The sequence below is a fragment of the Heliconius melpomene genome, chromosome 19, assembly GCF_056956725.1.
Source record: "Heliconius melpomene rosina isolate 202511_hmr_F chromosome 19, ASM5695672v1, whole genome shotgun sequence".
Taxonomy (NCBI): domain Eukaryota; kingdom Metazoa; phylum Arthropoda; class Insecta; order Lepidoptera; family Nymphalidae; genus Heliconius; species Heliconius melpomene.
The window spans coordinates 2,368,917-2,392,728 of NC_140407.1; the positions used below are offsets into that span (position 1 = coordinate 2,368,917).

At 32.5% G+C, this 23,812-nt stretch overlaps 1 protein-coding gene across 2 annotated transcripts in view; it reads left to right on the forward strand.

Moving 5' to 3' along the window:
* The window catches only part of LOC146528312 (cGMP-specific 3',5'-cyclic phosphodiesterase-like), a 73,646-nt gene that overhangs the window by 27,023 nt on the left and 22,811 nt on the right, over positions 1 to 23,812 (forward strand). For both annotated transcript variants that reach the window (XM_085203898.1, XM_085203897.1), the window contains exons 2-3: positions 1,521 to 2,262; positions 18,327 to 18,440. In XM_085203898.1, the coding sequence (XP_085060024.1) occupies positions 1,618 to 2,262; positions 18,327 to 18,440 (759 nt within the window). In that variant the 5' untranslated portion in view covers positions 1,521 to 1,617. The remainder of the gene's footprint in view (positions 1 to 1,520; positions 2,263 to 18,326; positions 18,441 to 23,812) is intronic.

Consider the following 23,812-nt stretch of genomic DNA (forward strand, 5'->3'; position numbering starts at 1 on the left):
TATCTGGAATGATACAATCACGACTATTGTGGAACCAACATTATTAGTCTATTACAGGAATCCTTGAACAAATTACCTTCGTAAATGCTTTTTAAAGCTGTTTGTTCTATCTATTTCATATTCATTAGGTGAATGCTTTTAGATTTGACGTCATTTGTGTAATCGTGTTTTTATTTTCTCATTCGACTCGACTTTCCGTGGATTTATAACTTTTTTCCCGTTCGCAGTAATCTGTTTTGGAGAGGTTTTGAAACGTAGCGTAGTAGCGAAATAGTTATAATTTTTCTAAGCTGTTGCTGGAAACATGCTGGCGTTGTTTATTGATTCTATGAGTACATTGAAAAATAGCTTCGTGGTAGTAACGTAGTTGGAACGTGTAAATTTTTTTTAATGTAGGGATAGATAATGTTATTTAAAATAATAGTCAAAATGGCGGAAAATTAAAATTGTTTATTGTTTAATTGTTTTTTTTTTTTATAAATGTGAAAGGTATTATAATATGTATCTCTATATATCTTTACGAAAATACGAATTTCATATCAATTTCTTAACATTTTAGACAAACTAATGGATATTAAAGCAATATTTAATCGCCATAGTGAAAAATATACAAAACTTTTCCTTAAACTGTTACGTGAATCGCATGTTACGTTTTGTGGAACAAAATCGATCAATTACTGAGTAAACATTTTTATATTTGCCGTTATTTGTGCTTTTTGCTTTGCCCCCGAGGGGTACAATCAATAAATATTGAAATATTGAATGAATGGTACTTGATGGATGTTTTTAAAGGTCAAAATATATGTTCTAGCCCAGTCGTGGTGCAGGGGCACTTGCGTGTGTCTATAAATGCGGTAGGTTATGGATTCGATTCCCACTTGAGGAAATTAAATATTCAATATTTTCATTTCTTCGCTCTAGTGGCGGGACAGAGCGCGGCGTTGAGTTCCGACATGATGGTTATGATTTATTTATTGTTGTTATACATATATACATAAATATAATAAGTGTTTTATTTCATATCTCACCCAAAAAAGTTATTTTGCTAAACGCCATTTGCTTATTGACATCCTTTTATATACTTTAATAATATAAAGATATTTATTTAGACGTCAAAAACAGATATATTATCTTATTTAATGCATTTCGTAATCAAAGAAAATGGACAGATCTTATAGCGAGATAAAAAATGCGTGGGATGACCGGACGTTCCGTACTTTTCTTGATTAGATCGTAAATATCTGTTTATTTGATGCATTTCTGTTGTGTCACAGCTGAGAGCATTTTTATCTCTGGCCTTTTTACAAATACTTTATCATTGTCTAAGAAAAAAATAATTAAATTACAAAATATTGAATATAAATAAGCTAAGAAATTTGTTAAAAATACTGAAATATTTTTATAAGTAGATTGATTCATAGTATTATATTTGAGAATTATCTTATTTTCACATTTTTGTATTTTGTTGTAATTGTTTTTTAAACATTTAAAAAATTAATAGAATTTTTTCTTTTTTTCAGGTAAATCCTTGTGGTGTTTAGTATAAATAAAAAAATGGTGCAAGTGCAGTGTGACTTTGTATTAAATTTTACTGAAGTCCACTAAATATTGGTGGCCATGACCTCCGAGGAACCAATCGATGTGGTCTCAAAAAAGGCAGACAAGAAAGACACGCCAGACGAAAATCCAGAAACAAAAGTTGACAAGCAACAGGAATATCTAAAACGTTCCCATGAATTGATGCATCTAGTATACGAGCTACCAGTGGACGTAGAGACCTCTGAAGACATACACAAAATCGATACTGTCCACGAAAACAACAACATGTTAAAAGAGAACCCACCGATAACCATAGTTGAGATTACGGAACAGAACGGTTGTGAAATATTAGATAATGCAAGATGTGATAGCGATTATTTTAAAGAGTCTAGTCCAAACGATTTAGGCAATAAGGTCGTATACGACGTGCTAGATACGAATGAATTAATAATGAAATGTACTGATGAGTTCAAAGAAGTTATAGATAGGGCTTCACCTGATGAAACTAGTGATGAGGATTTGCTTGAACTGGAAGCTTTATTGAGAAGTAAGCCTAAGTTATTAGATCGGTATATAAGGGAATGTGCGTCTGTGGATGAAGTGAATAGGCTGCATAATTTGACATCGTGTGGTCCCTTGTCTCCAAGGCCGCACCATGAAGCACGGAGTACATCGGTCACATCTGATCTGTTTCAACTTTGGCTGTCGTCGTCACCTGTTAAGGTGAGTTTTGTCATAATAGACTTATTTATTGTCAAATTAAATAAGGAATAGCCTATTATGAGGTCTAAGTGACCTCAAGCACTCTCAGTTATTTAACAAGAACTAGAAAGTTTCATCCCTTATCCTTAAAAACCGTATGCTCTAAAGAACTGCATCGATTTGCCTATCTTAGTTCCATTGATACCAAAAGTGATAATAATAATAAATATATTGTCCAAGCAACTACGAGTACGATGCCAAAGACGTTTGTAATCTTATCACGTACAGATATACTATTTTATTTACTGCATAGTACATGGGTTTATTAAATTTAACGAAAGCTGCACAACACTGAGAGATGTAGAGTAAAATAAAGTCTAAAGAACAAATATTCAATTAAATAGTTTTTAAACTTTTTTCGGCTTTTAGAAGCGGCGTTAAGTTACGCCACTCAACATGCAATGCACAGAAAATTATGGGGGTTAGTTGGAAACGAGGTGGCTTATCACAAGAGTTGCCTCTACTTTCCCTGCCAAAAAAAGTGTAAAGCTGTTGTTATTAATATTCATTGTTTATTTGTAAATACACTTAACACAGACACGCAGCAATGAAAGGGAACCTAGTGTTGAGACTAGTGTCATTCCATTCCCATAAAGACATTTCCGTTCCTCACTTTCCGGCAAATTCTGAAGGCATTGCGTGTTCAGTGGCGGAACTTAACGCCGCGCTTTACGGCGCTTTACTAGAGCAAAAGAAAATATTAAATATTTCATTTCCTTAGCTTATTTTATGTGTCCCTGCACCACAACTGCCTCCATAGTAAATACATACGTAGCTATACCTATATATGTATACGTAAATTAGTTTAAACTGTCATCGTAGCTCAGCCTTGGCTTATCTATACAAGCAAAAGCTGACATTTAACAAGTCACTTTAATATGCGTGAAACTGCACTACTAGAACATCTAAAAGAACAGAAATTACATAATCACATATTTTCTGTACTTTTATATAAAACTCTTCCCAAGTTAAATACTAGTGAAATTGACTTTAAATTAACATCTTCAAATTTGTATTTCTCAATAAATTTGGGAAATATATTTTATCAATTTTTTATTAGGTAGGTACTATACGAGTATTTTTTTATTTAACACAAAAAGTTAGTAGGGATACTATTTTTTTTCCTTTATTTTAAATTCATTAGCGTAGATTAAAAAAATCACATTATATTAATTTTTAAAACATAACTACCCCTAAAATCTTAATAAAATATTAAAATTAATACAATTTAAGCATAAGATTTATATAATACTAATGTAATTTTAAAATATTTACAGTAGGTTGGTATACGTGGCAGAATTTTGTACTCGTTGCGAAAAAATTGCGGCAAAACCAACGACAACCACGTTGCAGATGAAAATTTATTACGTACTGCTTGAAGCTAGTCGTGAGAGCACAAAAAGCTTACGAAAAAGAGCTTTTAGTTATATGTGTTTGTACATTCTGACAGTAAAATTGTTTATATTATTAATGTTGGAACAGGAAATTTATTATTTAATTTTTAATTTTGGAACTAGGTATATATATAGCTTAACGGTATGTCCTGCATGTAACTAGGTTTTCAGAGGGAACCTGGTGTTATAATTTCTCTGTTACAGTTTCTCGTCCTGTTAAGCTAAATTTTTAGACAATGTTGATATGCCGAATTGTACGCTGCGCTTTTTGTTGTTGTAGAGTGACGAAACGAACACAAACCCCCCTCCCCCCCCCCAATACCCCTATATAATGAAAATATGCACTTAAATTAATATTTTATTTCTTCGAGTAAGAATCGAACCCACAACTAGTCGATTTTGCAGTCACTCTTTGTGCCTCTGAGCCTGGGAGTCTACGACTGGCCTCTGCCTCTAGATTTTGGTGGAAAGTGGAGAAAGGAGTGTCTTAACACTAGATTACCTCTGCCTATCCTGCTGTGTGCGGAATACAGCGTTAAGCTGATAAAAAAAATGATAAGAAAGTTTATAGTTATCTTTCTTTTGATATTGTTATCATTTACAATTTAATTAGTAAATTATTTAACCATAAAGCGGCAGTTGAACCCATCACCATTACGATCAAACATATCCAATTTTAACTGCAATACCATTACTGAATAGTTATACTACAGAAGACAAGGCATTGTGCTATACATTTGACAATCCCCTAATTTCCTCTAAGCCACTAAAGCTCGAATATGATGAAACCAATCCAAGCGGCCTATCGACTTAACCTTACTTGTCACGGGACAAAGGGTTAATTTCATACTATCCATTATATGAGTCGATGTCATGATGTGAGAATTTCGCTCGAGTTTCCTGTTGGGTATTGATAGTATTTTATTATTTACTCTATTATATAATAAGATAACTAACTAATATTATTATTATCTTCACGCTGTATCCCGCTCATAGCAGGGTAGGAAGAGGGAACCTGGGAACCTAGTGCCTTCCCCATTTTCCGCCAAACGTGGGGGAAAAACTCAATGCAGCTTGGCCTCGTCACCAGAGTGAAGAAATAAAAATATTAAATACTTCATTTCCTTGTGTGGATATCGAACCCTCAACCTATCCCGTTTACAATCACACGCTCGTACACGTTACACGCTCGTGGCAACTATATATGAAAATTCATTTTAATTTATAGAAATAAATAATATTTATTTATTATTTATGTTTCTTGTACATGGATTAAGCGTGTTACTACTAAGCCCAAACTTAGCTCCTGTTAACTTTAATTTTGATGTATCGAGCGTGCTAGTTGAACATAAATCACTTTGCCAATGTTGACGCTGTATGTAGAACATGAACATGTGCAAGAGATTATTCGGTACAGAAGTGATTTGAGGTCCTAATGGCGCAGTGGCACAGCGTGTGGCTGTACGCGACGGTTGCGGGTTGGATTCCCACTCGGTGGAATTAAATATTTAGTATTTTCATTTCCTTGCTGTGGTAACAAGACAAACCGTGGCGTTGTATAATAAAAATCTTAATATGTCTCATAAATTTTCGAGGAAAGTAGGAGAAGGAGTGTCTTAGCACTGGGTTCCTTCTGCCTGCCTTGCTATAAGTGAGAAACAGCGTAAAGCTAAAAAACGAAAAGATTACATAATGGGCATATTTTGGAAAACGGGAGTTTTTAACCTTGGGTCTTTCTCTCTGCCTCGCTTGCTTGGCGCTTTTCCCCGCATATCAGAGTGTATAGGAAATATAGTGCTAAGACACTCTGTCCTATTTGTTGCTCAACTTTCGAGAAATTGCATACTTCGCGGCACAACTCATCGCTGCGCTTTCTTTTCCAAAACGATGTAGTGAAAATAAATGTAATCGTTCCCCGTAGTGATGATCGAACCCACAACTCTCACGTTTACAATCAGATGCACCACCCACTACGCCACGACGGCTATTACGACAGTATGCAGCTTAAAATTAAAAGCCTGCAACATATATTAAATCCCATAAAGCCCATCCATTTAGTGTCATTCAAACCAAGGTCACCACCACATCTGCTATTGATCCCACAACCGTACAGGCTGACAGTATGTACGATACGCTATCGTACTTTAGCACTCAAAGAGATAACGTTTAAAAAGCCTCTTGAACTCTTCACTTCACTGTATCAGTTAGATCAAACTATGAGTTTATCAGTGATTATGTATGTTGTTTATGTTTTATATGGAAAATAAGTGTTTTTTGTGTTTTTCTGTCACTCGAATATATAATTTTCCCCCACTTTAGTTCGTGTTGTGTTTGTATTATTAATTAATTATGATTGGGTTTTTTATTATAGTTTAGTTGATAATAGAAATTTGTAGCATTATATAATTGAAACTAGCTAATACAGGCATTTATTTGTGTAGAATTAAGTTTGTCTAAAAGCACGGCGTTTAGTTCCACAATGTCTCGAAAATTGTGCGGAATGTTAGAAACGAAGTGTCTTAATAATAGGTTTCCTTCCTGCCTTGCTATACGAGAATTTTTTTGTTTTTTGTTGTACAGATTTTTTAAGACATTTAATGACAAAAATTAATATAAAAGTAAACATTTGAGCAAACCTGGGTCTTAGAACGAATGACTTCACCATTCACAACCGCACAAGCTTGCTATTGGAAAACTGAGATTGGTTTCTACGAATCTCAACAATAGTATTAGGTCAGCCTTAACATCGTTACTATCTCATCGTACCTTAATTTTTCTGGGTTGCAAATAATATTTTTATTTTTTTCATTTATTGAAATTTAATTGAGCAATCGTGGTAGAGTGGGACATGTATGTGTCCTCGCACGAAGCAAGGCGCGGCGTTAAGATCCGCCGTTTAACATACAATGCCCCGAAAATTCTAGGAAAGCTTGCGTTGCCTCGTTATCAAAGTGAACAAAATGAAAATATTAATAAATATTAATTAATTCCCCTGAATCGGAATCGAACCATCAACCGTCGCATTTATAGTCTCACGTTTGGGCCATTGCGCCATGACGACCTCATTATAACACGTTGCGGTTATAATACATAGAACAATGTTTGTTTATTTATCTTCACGCGTTTTCCATTCTTACGGAACAAACAGAGCGCCACGGTAACAAAATGTTGTTTTGTCTTTTGGGGTACGGGACCCCTAAAATTTCTCTTATTTCTTAACTTCCCCAAATGGGGACCAAACTCACAATCTGAATTATGTGTTTCTCTTTTTTTATATTGTAAAATCAGCTTCACGCTGTATCCCGCACACAGCAGGGTAAGCAGAGGGAAACTAGTATGTGTCGGAACTCAACGCCGTTTTTTATATTCTACCAAGTATACATTAAAACTATAACTGCAATGAATAATACTAGGATACGCTACCACAACGGTATCATATCGGCATATTACAGGCATTAGGTATGTCGTTAGCGCTAAAACTTAATTAGAAGTAAACATTCATTTCCAAGAGATTTTTCTGTTTACATAGTATACAAATAGCACTTTATAAATAGATACCGTCTACTATGGGAAGGGGTGGTTTTTAAAAGCTTTTACGGTGTTTTCATACAATGGCGCGCCTTCGCTCTGCTTTTCAAATTTTTATATGTAGATACAATATAGGCCGTAGTGGTACAGCCTGTGACTGTAAATGCGGCGATTGTAGGTTCGATTTCCACTCAGAGGAATGACTTATTTAATATTTTCATTTCCTGCTCTGGTATCGAGATAAGCGTGGCGTTAAGTTCCGCTATTTAACCCGCAGTGGCTCGAAAATTCGTCGTTTGAGGGCGTGTGCACTCATTTTGTATTAATGAATTACAAATATATGTTAACATATACAGGAGCCAACGATAAAACGAAACCAGGTGATAGACCAAGTCGTGACAGTTATGAGAAAAATATAAAAAAAAATCTTTGTCATGTATTTTTCATATTATATTGATTTTAAAAAATATCGCAAAAACCGACACCCTGTGATGGTTTTTCACGTCCCTGGACTACAAATATTACTCTTTCTTCATTTTTTTTTCTGTAATGTAATCATGAGTAACCCTTCTGTGAATTACAGTTTAAGATTTAAACATACCTGCATCAGTTTTCAATAAAATGTGGTGTTTTTGCCAAACATTAAATTCAAAATATTTACTACACCCAACTTTAACCGACTGTACTATAAAAAAAATGTACTACACTGTTTTTGCAAGTAACTTTAAAAGTTGGCGCATTTAATCTGGATTCCGAAATAAATGCATTTCATTCATGGAGAATGGTTATGTAACGCAAATGCTGCAGCTAGAATGTATCGGAAAATATACCAAAAAGCTGAACGTCATCCCGATTATCGTGTATTTCGATTTTTCTCTCTTCAACAAAGAAGTAATCCAGCAAGTGTCGTACCATTTCGGAATAATACATATCTTATTATAATTTTATTATGGCTTGTTAAATAGAAGTTATTTCGGAATGATAATTCATACCAGTGTAATAAATATGCTATTGTTTCTCTGCAAATAATTAGGTTAAGCTCCGACCTAGTTTCATGTGTATCACAGTTAAGAAGAGTAAATGTACCTAAATTCGTTACAATTCTTTAGAATTATCTGCGAAAAATATATTTATTTAGTTTTACGTTTTGGGCAGTGCCAATGCACTCCGTTCTCCACCCTCCCTTCTAACTAGAGACTTAATTTAGTGTTGAGTGGCGGAACTTAACGCCGCGTTTTTCTTTCAATCATTTCAATTCATTACTTGATTGTTTACTTTACAGTTTATACTATCACGTAAGGGTGTGACGTATGGCCGGTAGTACCTACTACCTAGTAATAATTTGCGTATTTTTCCGTACCCGAAGTTTTTTTACAAATAAATTACATAAATACTATCAGGTTTTTATAATTGAATCATAAATTAGTGGTAATTAGTCTTTTATCATTATTTGTGTATTAATGTTTTATGGACCTCGCAGCGGGTATTGTATTGTTAATGTGATTTATGTTCCTATAATGAGGGGTTATTATGGAACCTTTTAATAAACTTTATACAACCAATCTTAATTATAGTTTCTTATATAAAAAACGAAAGTAATACTCCCTTGTTTATGGAAAGATTTATGAAGGATAAGTGGGCGGTAAGAAAGGTAGGAGGAGACCTCAGTTGACCTTCGAAAACATTGTATCTATGATACTAGAGGAAGGTCAAAAACCATGAGGATTATTGAAAATGTAATGTAAGAGGTGTATGACAGGGGACGAGGCGAAAGAGGTAAGCAGAGAGCGTTGCGTTTGGCGTTCAATTCTCTCTTACTACACCGATAGGGATGCAGCGTGACGAAAAAACCTTTTAAAAAAATATTCATTATTGACACATGAAAGAGAAGTATTATATGTATTATATTTTATTACTTTTCATCTCACCGAAGCAAAATGTTAAAAACATGGATTATACATATACTTAAACGTTTATATTAAAAAAATACAATCTAAGCCTTTTTTATAATAAAAAAGTCTACGCGAAATTACACGTTTTGCAGCCGTCCCTTTAATACTCGCGACAATTTCCTGGGTTCGTCACGTCGAAATTACAGGAAATGAAATGCGTTATGAAAATAGCGTTTACTTCATGCTTATTTCTTTTTTATTTTCTTTTCTTTTGTATTTTCTTAAATATATTTCTTCTTTTTATCTATATTAAGGGACTACAGGAATTTCGTTCTAAAATATAATGCAATTACTTTAATAACTGACTTAGAACGAAAAAAAAGAGGTTATCAGTTTAACATTTAGTATGTACTCGTATATAATATTGTTGATTTATGTATGACTAGGCCAAATGGCCTACAAGCAAGTGTGCCATATTTCGTAACTAGTATGTATAATCATACATACTAGTTACGAAATATGCAATCGCATATTTGTGGTTTTTTTAGTAGTTATGTCAAAATTATTGTTTTTGATTTAAATGTTCCCAAAAATCGATATTAAATAATATAAAAAATTAACAACATTACAGATGCAATAATAAATATCTACAAAAGAAATATGCGTCTAATTTTATGTTATGCATTATTATAATGAAATTAACTTGCTATTGCACAAACGAGATGGAAACCCCACGCTCCCTGAGGAAATCTAAAAAAACCCACAAAGATTTTAATCTAAAGTACAGAATTGCTGGGAGTAAAGTACTTCATTTCCTTTTAAATGACAAAAGACTAAAAGTCCGTTATTATTCTTCGTGAGTAATACTGACACATTGTAGGGAAAGAATAGTGAATGGTTCCATTGAAGTTACTTTTGTTGAGCTGTCTCGTTTCCAATAGTTTGTGGAAATTTTTAAATATTGGAATTTTCTTTTAAGAAAAGCTTCTATTATAGAAAGAAAACTACATTTTTATAATTTTGCTTTTAATCATAGATATATTTTAGTAGTATATACCTAGTTTTTGACTGAGAACCGTTTACATATTTATATTAAATTAGCCAGGTTATATCAGCGTTGTATTTTATTTCTATCTATTTTATATAATTTGGCTATACTATAACAACTGATTTAAGCGGGTGAAGCCGAGTTGGGATCGCTAGTTTCCAGTTTCCAATTTGGAAAATTAACAAATATAATATAGATATAAGAATTTGGACATCAAAAGGCTCGTGGTTACGACGTGCGTGCCCACAGTGAAATGTAATTATAAGTTAGATTAGCCCACAAAATGTATTTATAAATAAATAAGCCAACTTAATTTACTTCCAAACCGCTGTGGGAAGCCGACGAATTTGTCACATACATTCACATGTTATGTTAGATTTTATGGGGTCTCTTTGCTAATTTGACATCTAATTGATTTTGTATTGAAGTAATGTGATTCGGAGTTAAAATTAATTAAAATAATAGTTATTTTATTAGAATAATAGTTTTTGTAAAGTATCTTATAAAACGTACGGATCACTTAACATGTGATCCGTACGTTTTATAAGCAATTTCTGAAAGGGCAGCAGGTGTAAAGTTACACGAATTAGTGTCTTCAAGAATTTTGTCTGACTATCCTATGCTAAATGCGTGATACATCGTGAAGTGAAAAACTATTACAAATAATAATTTATTTATTACAAAAAATAATTTATTGTACTTTAAGTATAATAAGGTCGTCGTGACGCAGGGGAAAAAGCGTGCAACTAAAAAATACATTTGTAGGTACCTACATATATATGTCATTTTACGGTGTATGACAAGGATTTACATACAAAACCTTTCACCTTCAGATAAAATATAGATATGAAATAACAAATAATTACTTTTTATTTCAAAATTAACTCGTCTCTAGTTCTACCGCACGACAGTTATTATGTTTAGCGTCAAGTAAAACGTTTTTAATATTTCTTGGAAATGATTTTCCATTCACAACCGGCGGTTTCTTTTGTTTAACTATATGCATTTGTTTATCTCTCGCTTTTCTGAATTTTTGATATTGTATTAAGTTTGTCTTAAATATTTTGTATATGCTCTATTTTTATAATGACAAAATAAAACTAAATATTTATATACAGGCTTTTACGAGTTTTTTTATAGTGTATTGTACTATAGAAATCAAGTCCTTTAATTTAATACCCATATTAGGCTAGTTATGCAAAAATTTCTAATCCGCCATTTTGTTGCGACGGCCATCTTGGAATATCAAAATTTTATTTTCATTGTCATCAGAACTGCAGTCGTAATCCAAATTACAAATCATTGGGACACTAAGAAATGGGTGGCAAGTTAAATAAAAGCTTGTAATAATGAATGCCATTGCAACGCAGTTGTCATAATATTATCAACGCGTTGGTTGTGGGTATGATTGCCATTCATCAGTGTATATTTAAATTATTTCCGATCTGTTATAAAAGAGAAGTAAGTAGAATCGAACCCACATCTAACACGCACAACTTTGATTTTGAACAGATCACTGCAACGACCTATACAAACAGCTACCTATACAAATACCAAAAACCACACAGAAATATATATTTTATAGTTCTATATCAAAAATTTAAAAATTCATTACTTTCATCTATTGGTTTTAGGTATAACAAAGCAATTTGCGTCGCGTCCCGTTCCAATAGAAACGGCGGTAGTAAAAAACGTATATTGACAGTTCCTATAGCGCTCACATGAAATTGGGTTACGTGTACTCACGTTGCACTTAATATACCTATTTTTGTATATTCTAAAACTGTGACAACTATTTATTTTTTTTTCATTTTTAGCTATATATATGACTATTATATATTTTTTAGCTTACCGCTCTATCCCTTACCTAACCTAGGATTCTGGTTATGGTACGCCGTATCCCATTAAGACACTTCCGTTCCCCAATTCCCACCAAATTCCGGAGCCATTGCGTGTTGAGTGGAGGAACTCACTCGTATATTATCAGTAAAATACTTAACTAATTACAATATATATACGCTTAGGAAATATAAATTCTATGAGCCCAGATAGCAAACGTGGGAGTTGGGACGGACAATAAAAGTTACAATATGGTAATATTCGTACTAAACAATGCTAAACAGGTTCCATAAAATGTACCGAGAAATTTGGTTTCAAAACAAAAATATCTCTATAAAAAGTTATGCCGCGGAAAAAAATATGTAAATGCCTACAGAAGTTAGAAATGTACTGAAGTCGGTCATATAAATGATATATGCATACTTAAGATTATCTGGACTAAAACTCGCTAAGTCATAAAGGAAAATATAAACAGTTAATTTATTAATATGAAATTTAATTGGGTGTTGCGTCGGAAAAGGAAAGCTTCGAATTGTATAGTGCGATAGTTGTAACTTCGATGTCCACAAATTTACATTCAAAATAATCTTTATTCAAATAGACTATTGTAAATAGTTTGAGTTATGTGAATATACAATAAAGCTACCACCGGCTTAGAAGTTCCTCGGAGAAAGGAATTTACGTCAACGCGACGGTTTTGGGTTCGATTACCACTCGGGGGAATTAAATATTTAATATTTTTATTACTTCGGTTTCAAAACGAGATGGAACTCAACGTAGCGGCATCTCGGCGGAAAGTATTGAACAGAGTGTCTTAACCAGGTTTTCTCTGTCTTATTCTTATTTATTTATGTGGAATACAGCGTGAAAAAAATCCTTTCTTAAATTTAATACATCGTTGCAGTGAAAGCTCCACTGCTCAGTTAAAACCAGATAAAATTACACGAAGCTTTTAAGAAGTAGGTAATGGTGCTTGAAAATCTTAATGTTAATATTTTTTCTTTCTTACAATTTTTTAGCTATATATTTCCGTATTAATTTAGTCTTCATCACACTGGATCAATTGTTTTTAAAAAATCTCCGAATATTATAATAACATTCAATAATACAAAATTGATCACATGCTTCTAAAATGAAATTATTCTTGTTTATATAGCCTTAAAGGCTAAAACCGGATCAACGATAACTGACATTTTGCTAGATATGAAGAATCTACAATATAAATATTTGTTTAAAAGAATAAGCTGTCATCAAATCGAAGCACTCGTAATGCTCACTGAACAATCTCTGTTCTCACTCGAAGTTATGGTCACCGTGATATGTGGTTTTCTTCTTTTATTTTTTTTAAATAAATATATGTTATGTCTTCCGTATGTCGGTATTCTGAACATTTTAGAATTTTTGCGTTGTGGCTGGTGGCCGAGCTTAACGCCACTTGTTGCTTAATAATACCTCAGAAGCAACAACTAATAAATTATTTTTATTATATTAATTCTTCGAGTAGTGTTAAATACAAAAAAATCCAAATTATGCCTCAAGAGTGTCAATTTATCTGAAATATGTAAGTTCTAATAAAAGGAAATGTTTTTTTTATTTTTACTCTTTTAAACTAATTTTAAACTCAAAAATAATTGATTCCAGACTAACACTTCAATCTATTTCTGTTATGTATATTACTATACAGAGGTAGCTAGCTACGTTAAGTATTTAGTGATTATAATCAATTCAAAAAAGTACTTTCATTTTAATTCATAAAAATAAAACTCAAATCCATTTTAATACTAACCCATTCAAAAGATAAAAGATACTTCAAAAGACGTATAAAATTGTTGCCATATACAAGCTATTAAAGCAAGCCCTTCTTAAACATCCGGTCTGTAAAAGGGGTGTCAATTTAAATTTTCATACACCATGGCAACCCTGTTACGTAATTTGCAGATTGGAACCATTTCAGCCGAAGCTTCACAAATATCCGGATAAACGATCTTTACCTTTCCACTGAGCAAATATTCCACCGCATATTGGGTGACGTACAAACGCTTGTGACAGCCATTTTATTTTTACATTTGTACAGTGTATGTTTGAAATGTCGTTTTTTAATGTTATGTAATATATATATATATATATATATATAATTAACTTTATATATATATATATATATATATATATATATATATATACACAACAGATATTAGATATATATTAGGATAATATGATAACTTTTATGTCTTTACACCGCTATTTTCTCTGCTATTTATATCTAGCACTAGCTATGTGTAAAATATTGTTTACAATCAGAAACAATAGCTTAATCGTAATGTAGAAAATAGAAAATTGACAAACTGAATAATACTTAACAATTTTTTTTTAAATAAAAAACAGCGCTAAAAATAATCTTTCAACAACAAAAATAGGCAACAAGGAAAGCTTCTTATATTAGTATTTCCAAACAAGTAGTTTCGAATCTTTAAATTGTCTGTACATTTTTTAAATAGTATAAAATATATTATGCTTAAAGTTTTTCATTTATAAACGACTACAAATAATTTCTTCTATTGTTGGAATTCAGTTGCGGTGAAATTTTACGACAAAAGATAAATATAGGTCGAGGATGACAGTTCACTTAAGTTCTTAATAGTTGTTTTCTAATGTGAAGCATTTAAATATAATAATATATAATGGAATTTAAAAAATATATATATTTATATGATGTTGCAGAGGAAAAGGTTTACTATATATGTATTTACATAATATAGTTTCTTTTTAAATGAAATAATATTGTTTAACTAAAATGGAGAAGTTATTTTTAGACTGCTGCGTTTTCACAATTAAAAGATGTCAATGTAGGTAGAGATCAATAAGATTTATTTTACACTTTTTATTGTTTTTTGTAATTTCACGCTGTATCCCGCACTTAGCACAGAAGGCAGAGGGAACCTGAGAACCTAGTGTTAGGTCACACGTGTAATCGTTGTGGTTATTCGTTCGATCTTCTCAGGGGAATTATTATATTTAAATTATTTGCATTTACCTGTTCTTGCTCTCGCTTAGCTTAACATCGCGGCGCTCAGTTCCGCGACGCGACATCCACCATTAAACATGGTTCTATATTCAGTAAAACTAAAATATATAAGTACATTTAATTACAATCTACTTAAACATAAATTAATATACGTAATAGCATTTGCTCATATAAATTAATAAGCCTAATTGCAAATAACTCGGATCCCTTGATATCGATGGTTATCACTTGATTGGATATGGAGGTTATAGGCGACTGGGGTTCAATACGTGAACTGTTCAAGCGTTAAACGTATTTAAATATCGATATTAACTTCCTGATGTAAGGGTTTCGGTATTTATTCTGCTATTTTCACACTGTATCCTGCTTATGGCATGGTGGGCAGAGTGTAACCGAGAACCAAGTGTTAAGTCAGTCCGCTCCTACTAATACAATGTTCCCCTAATCCATATTCGGGGAAATGAGTAATAAGGGGGGATTGATGACAAATTTTCAAGGCATTGCATGCATGCATTTACCAGTGCGAAGAAATATAAATAAATTAATTCATGAAGAAAGTTCTTCATTCTTTACACTACCAATAGATTTTATTAATTAAAATTATTTTAATATTCTGAGTAACAGAGTTACGTTACTTTATTAATATGATATACCTACGTAAATCTTTGTAGATTCAAAGCTCCGTGTTGAAATGTTAAGAGAAAATGGTTTTTTTTCTCTAAATATCCGATCTAAATATATCGTACTCATAGTATAAATGAAAAGTGTATAAGGATTGATGTTTGTTCCTCATTCACACAAAAACTACCAAACGTTTTACTCACGGAATAAGTTTAAGCGGGCGAAGCCGCATTAACGTCGCTAGTATACTCGTAATATACGTAAGACAGAAATGGATAAACAATGTTCTTACCACAGAAGAGTAATAAATAATAGCGGCCTGCCATTGCCGAAATTAGTCTAGCGGAGTGCGGATTGAATATCTTTTGTCTCGTGTTGCGTTCGGTAGGTGATGAGAATGAATGTGGTTATTTGGGAAAATAGTTTTTTTTTAAGGTAAAACTGATAGTTTTTTTGATTAGTAGCTTATGTCGAAAGTAGCTACGATTTGATAGGTTTTCAAGTTTTGTAATAGTTAAGAATTACACAAAAATGTCATATGTATATTTTTTTAATACAATCTTGCCATCGTGACATCAAATTATATATATATATATATATATCTTTTATCGTATTTTGATATCCCTAATGATGGATAATGGAAGTGTATTAATAATAGGATTCCAGGTTCCCTCTGCCTACTCTATGTGCGGGATGATGTTAACAAAGGATAGTATATAATATATATGTATTTTAAATGCTATGTGCAATTCACCGAATCTTTAGAATACAAAACGCTGGTTGGTTGGGCATTGATTTTTGCAAAGCGCTGTTTATCAATATGAGCAAAATCAGATCTTCCACTTACTTAAATCCAAGATAGCTGCTACAAAAGAACTTATTTAAGATCCAAGAAAATGAACGTAATGAGATTTTTATCTACGTTTTAAATAATACTTACCAAGAACGTGTATGAAAGAGAGTGCAATTTTTTACTTTTGTCACTAAATTTTCACATTGGAATATTTTATAGTTTAACGCTTTTTACGCCTATACAGGTTTTCCAAGTAAAGATTGAAAGAAATATGTATATTAAGGACCCTAGAACATTTTTAGCTTGCTACTTTTTCATTCCAAATTATCACTAGCCGAAAAGAAAAGTCCAGCGTTAACTTTCATTACTCAACTTGCAACATCTCTATTTCGGACGGAGAGCGGAGAACATGCCTTGACACTATCACCACTCTTAAATATGAAATTAAGGAAATAAATATCCAAAATTATATATTCTACGCTCTCCTTCTCATATACAATCTTAGGTCAAACGGCACAGGAAATACATAACAAATATTTATTAGTCATATATTTCATGGAAATACATTCATTGACAGAAAGTGAGCTTTACGAGTCATGGCCACTAGACTACATATAACGTTCAGGCGTAAACAGATCAAGTTGTTGACCTATTTTGCACAAAAGGCAAATGGCAACCGCGCCCTGACAAGATAGTACCTAAGTGTGCGACTTCAGACTTAGTGCATATTAAATGTAGATTTGAGGCCAGGCGACTGGTTGCGGGTTCGATTATCACTCGTAAACTAGTATCGCTCGTATTTGAGTGACTTAACACTAGTTTCCTCCTATGATTACAGCGTAAAGATAAAAAAACTAACGAAAATAACATTGTTATGTTATATTTTAAAACTATATGTATCAGTAAATTTTATACAATCTGTCAATTTTATTGTATTTACATTGTAGCTATGATGCAGACATATATGAGTCCTTTTGTTCTTTTATGTGTCCTTCGTAGCGCAGCTGCACAGCGTGTCTATAAAGACGACGGTTGTAGGTACAACTCCCATTCGGGGGAATGAATTATTTTCATGTCCTCGTTATGGTAACGAGGAACGAAGTGTCTTAATATGAGGTTCCCTCTGCCTACCCTGACAAAAACAGCGTAAAGCAAAATGGTTTTGTTTATTTCAATTCTTTCGATGTCATTCTCACTCTCTACTGATCTCTTATACATACGTACCTATTAAAATACGGGTAAAAGTATAAAACTTTTAATATAATTTAGTCTCGCGAATCGCTTTAAAATCTATTTTTATTTAAACAGTCATGATAAAGTGGCCTATATTAGAATCACGTCCATATAAGCGCTTTATTTGCTTATACAAATCCCTAAGTACCGTAGTTTTGTCACGTAGTGTGGAAAAATCACGAGTAATACTAATATTTTGTTGTTATACATATTTACACGGTAGGATTGCGGTCTTTTATTTCACCTGAAAATATATTTATGTTTATCCTTTTGTTTTGAGGCTGTAGTTCCGCAATGGAAAGGCAAACTCGAGACAATGGGTTAGATTCCCATTCGGGGGAATGACTTATTTTAATTTTCTCATTCTAGTAAGAAGACAAAGCGGCGAGTTCTGCTATTCAACAAGCGATATCTCGAAATCTAAGCGGAAAGTAGGGAAATAGAGTTTCTCTTTTTTGCTACTTATTGGTGTCATTGCAGAGAATACAAATTAATACACAATACTTTAATGAATTTTCTTAATAAACTATTAGTAAGTTTATACTCTAAGCCGGCGATATTGTAAATTCTTGCGCTATAAATGCTTTTTACTTTTTTACTACATTGAATTATGTTTATTTTCGTGTTTTGACTTGAATTTATTTATTTCTTACAGAGATCACGATCGCCCAGCAACTCAGCGCAAAGGCAGCTCGACGAGGCGGACCTTTTCATGGACCTCATCAAAGACGTCGCTAATGAACTGGATATAGATGTACTTTGTCATAAGGTAAGACTTTTAATTAATTTTTGTTCCATATATTTTTAAAAATAATCAAGAAATATATTTAACTGAGAAATTGAACCTATAACTACGCCACAATACTAAATAGTTATTAACTATTTTAATTATAAACTGTCAACATGTAACACTATAGCGCTTATAAAGGTAAAGGTTCGTCAATCCATTATTATCAGCCAATTTTAATTCGATTATCAATTTAGTACAATTTGAAATTTAACTTTTTGAAATATTATTAGCCATAATTTTTTATATAAATGTGTCAAAAAAAACTATCTCCTTTTCCTATATACATACATAATGCTAATAAGCACCTAAGCCTTATATGTATATAAATAATTTTAAACATTTATATTTATATAGTTTATCTTATAATATTTTATATACTTAGTCTAGTCTAGTTGTATAAAAAATTTACTAGTAAATAAAAATCTTTATTAAAATATAACACTTATTAGAGAGCAGTGTTAACATTCGCGTTTATGTGGACCATAAAAAACCTAATAGCAAGTTATGATAGATCTCGTAAAACACAAATTACTCTGACAATATACTAAAATATATTACACAGTGTAGGCCTTTGTTAATGAAGAAAATATTGACATTGAAATAAGGAAATGGGATGTGATGATAGATATTATTATGATTTTTTTTGTTAGCTTCATGTAGGCAGAGGGAACCTGGGAACCTAGTGTTAGGACACTTCGTTCCCCACTATTATATCCACACTACTATATACACTAAGTAGAACTGATATTTAATATACGACTATACTTGTATGTAGGTGCAGTAAGATTTATGCATTTAAATTTGTAAATGTACATTATATATGTATTTTATCAGTTGGCTGAACCCCGCAGTTGCCTGATTTAACTTTGCATAGCTGTTCAACGGATTGCCCTAATAGTTTAATATGAAGTTAAGCCATTTATTATATATTTATACGTAAAATTGAAAGAGCGTGTAGTTTCCTCGCTCTAGTCGAAGACAAAGCACAGCGTTGAGTTACGCCACTCGATAGACAATGTCTCGATAATTGGGCGGTGCTTGAAAAACAGAGTGTCTTAACACTATGCTTCCTTTCTACCCTGTTGTAAGCAAGTTATACTGCAAACTTAAAACTATATTAATGTTTCGTCATTTTGTGATAAAGTGCTGAGTATATAATAATTTTTACCCTTTTCTTCACTTTCCGCTCGTGTAGAGGTATTGTATACGCCGCACTTTGTCAGATAAGCCTATTATCACACACCTCACACAATATGAAAAACATGTCTAAATATTCGTTGGGCTTCGCTACTCAAGCCTCGAGAATTCGGAGGAAAGTCGGGAAGCAAGTGTCCCAATGAGAACGGAGTGTCTTAACTCTAGGTTCCCTCTGCCTACCCTGCTATATGATCTGATATAGCTTGAAGCAGAAAAATTTTTTTTTTAATAAGATTGGAACGACCACTGCATGTCTATTAAATATGAATAATTACATTTATTATCCCTTTAAAAATGTAAATGGAAAAATTCTTGCAATTTTTTAAATGTATCGGGACCATTTCCAATAAGGCCATTTTACGAATCTTGAGCTTTCAAATAAAAGCAATTTCACGGTTCACTCTTTTGTAGTCTACGTCCCGTATGCCACAATCCATATTCATATGTCTTGTTCGAAGATATATATATATATATATTTTATACTAGGTATACCTACTTTAAACGACGGTGTGAAGAGGTTCAATTACTTTTTACTAAGTTTATATTTTCGTTATGTTCATTTCTATAGCTTTTAAAGATACTTTTTATAATTTTTTCATCAAAAATGCGGTTGCGGAACTGCTAATACTGACGAACGCTACAATAACGAGTCTTTTTTAAAAATTAAGTATCAATTATAATACGAAATTCATATGACGTGAGGCCAGTCGTGGCGCAGGGGCAGGAACGCGCAAAGTATACGTTATATGTTGCAGATTCTATTCCTACTCCAGGAAATTAAATATTTTGATTTTTGACGTTGAGTTTCACAACTCAAAACATTATAAAATATTCGGCGGTAAATAGGAACGGAAGTATCTTAATGGGGACGAAATGTCTTAACACTACGTTCCCAGGTCCTCTCTGCCTACCAGGGAGGTCTATGTGCGGGATACGCCGCGCAGCTAAAAAAAATATAATACTCGTATACATACGTACAAAATATATCATATAGCTATATAAGTTATTAAATTTTCTACGTAATCGTGTGCTCAGCGAAAGGACGAAAAAATCCTCCTATCTTATATGTAAGCCACGTACGTGAAAGAATAAAGGCTATGAAATAAAATGTATAAAGAAATTCCGGTATTAAAAGATATACTATGGACGGTGTCTGTGTGTGTTTCTTTTGACCCTCGCTAGCCGTAAGCCTTAGATACTTATGTATTATATTACTAATCGTGACCGTGAGGAAACATTGTCTATTAATACATATATTGGGAGTTTAAGTTACATATAAGGATAGGCAGAGGGAACCTGGGAAACTAGTGTTCAGACACTCCGTTCCCATTAAGACTCTTTCGTTCTGCACTGTTAACATATAGACAATGTATAGAAAAATAAAAATAAATCTCAAATCTAATTTTCTGCCATGGTAATGGGATCAAATTCAAGGAGCATATTCCCATTTATTATATACGAGTAAGTTTCCCGTCATATAATTATATTGGCAAGTAGAGTATAAAGTGATATATAGAATAGAGGGATTAGGGAGTGCATTATGTTTTATGAAAAGAATTTGGTTCAGTTCAGTTCAGCTTAGTTCTTCAGTTATGGCGGGTAGAGCGAATGAATGAACAGAATAATCTATCATTTGATAAAAGCGAGATGCGAATTTACTATCAAGAAATGCAAGTTTAGACTTTAACATTAACTTAGTTTGAACATTTCATACAATTTCAATAGGTAGGTGTATTTAAAACCGCAACTGATTGTAGGTTCGATTGCCAGTCGACGAAATGAAATACCCAACGTTGAGTTCCGCCACTCAAGCACTTCAAGCTGAGCACTAGGTTCCTTTGCCTATTGCTGTGTACGTGATACAGCCTGACGCTACATCTGTTCCTTACAGTTAAAATTAAAAAAAACACAAGTTTGATAACTCTATAAAGTAACAACTTCTTCAAAGAAGAAAAGGTCAAATGTTATGATGTGTTTCCACTTGTTGATTAAAATAGATACGACTTTATAGTTTACGGTCAAAGGTCACATTAAACGAGCTATTCCAATGTTCACACGCTTCTTCCTCAGATATTCCACCCCCAGGTTTCTCTTTGAATTCACCTACCTTTTCTACAACATTGAAACAAAATTTATTTTGTTTGAACATAGGTACCTATTTGTACAGAAATTTTATTACTAAAATGTATTTTTAACTTTTTGGCTCTTATGGCGCGGTGAAACTTTATCTAATTGTAAATGTGATGGTTGTGAGTTCGTTTTTCTCTCGGAAATGTATAATTTTAATTTCTTCGTTTTGGCAATGCAAAGCGAGGCATAGAGTTCTGCCATTCAACACGCTATGTAACGAATTCGGCCAAACACTAAAGGGACCTAGGATAAGTTATTGCGGGGAAAAAATCGTGAAACTAACAATTTTTACTTTTATTTTCCGCTTTCCTAAAGCAGGCAAAGATATATCACTCCGCCCTCTACTTATAAAAGCGGACTGTTTTACCCATAGATATAATAACTTGTTTAATTGTATTTTGAACCTGTAAAGTAATATAAATACAAAAAACAATAGGACATTGGATAAAATCTATGTTTATTCAAAATATAGATAAATAAACTGTTAATGTTAATCACATATAAATTAATATTGCTTGTTTGTGCACGATTTACATTCACATTATGTATCTAATGAAGCATACATTAGTGAAGCTGTCTATTTATGTTTATAGAAGTTATATTTAAATAATATTTCCCGTGGTATTTATGAGAAATACGAGTATACCACGACGACCTTGCCATCCCTTTTTTGTAAAGGATAGATCTACCCTTGCAGCTCACAAAGGAGTCATTCGCAGAATATCCGTTACAAATCTCTATTTTAAGTCATTAGATTCTTTGACTTTTTTGTCCATAGATTTAAATGAAAACATGACCGATTATCGACATTCAAATGTTCTCAGTTTAATCAAGTCATTACTTGCATTAATAAGAACTTTGATAATATTAGAATACTTGTTAGTAAAATTTCGTGAGGCCCTCATGGCGCAGTAGCGTAGCGACTTTAAGCACGACAATCGTCTATTCGATTCCTATTCGTGTGAATTAATTATTTTCGTTGGTAAGAAGAAAAAGCGCCGCGTTGGAGAACAGAAGGTTCCGTACCTTACTCACTATATGGGGAATAAAGTGTGTGAATAAAGAAATAAAACTTAAAAAAACTATATTTCGATTTAGCGTGCCAAGTTTAAAATTAATAGTAATTCCTCTCTCTGCTCTATTAGACATTTTGTACTATATATAACAATCAAACAAAAATTATATAATATGTTATTTTTAGTATCAAATAATAATTTATGAAACAATTCTGTTTAAAATTTTAACATTATTTATTATGTCATACTGAAATGATGAACGCAATTACGCATATATAATAATTCACCGTTAACTAAAGCTGGTCGTAAATCTATCCGAATTTAATAACATACTTATCTAATTAGTACACTGTGATAATTAACTATGATTTAAGATTATGTTGCTGCTATGTTATATGGGGTGACTATATATCTTCATAAATCTGCATATTTTATAGATGGTACTTATTTTTTAGCTTCACGCTGTATAGGGTAGGCATAAGGAACTTGGGAACCTAGTGTTAAGACACACACCTTACACAAGTATAATCGATTTTGACGTCGAAATTTATATCTTTTTCACCATTCTTTCATGCCTTATTTTCACGAAGTGCTGACATCACCTAAGCACGTTCTTCTTCATTCTCTTCTTATACCTGCCATTCTATAGGTATATCTCTTTATTGCGGATTCGGTCAGCTAAACTGGTCGCATATCCTACGAAGAGATAGCATCTCCACAGCATTCATTTTTCTTTCATTCTTCTAGTGTATCATTTTATACAAATACATACATTGATGATTAATAATAATTTACTTAAAAGAAGTACTTAACTTTTAAAACGTTAAATTATATGATGTACTAATACTGACTAAAATTAAGGACTAACCTTAGACGAAAGTAAATGCTTGAAATGTCAAATAATTTTACAAAATTTGTCGCTTCTTGACATTTATGTCTTTGATAGAATATTTATAACGCTGAACTCTTGAAAACCAAAACAGCAAGAGTAATAAATAACTTGTAAAA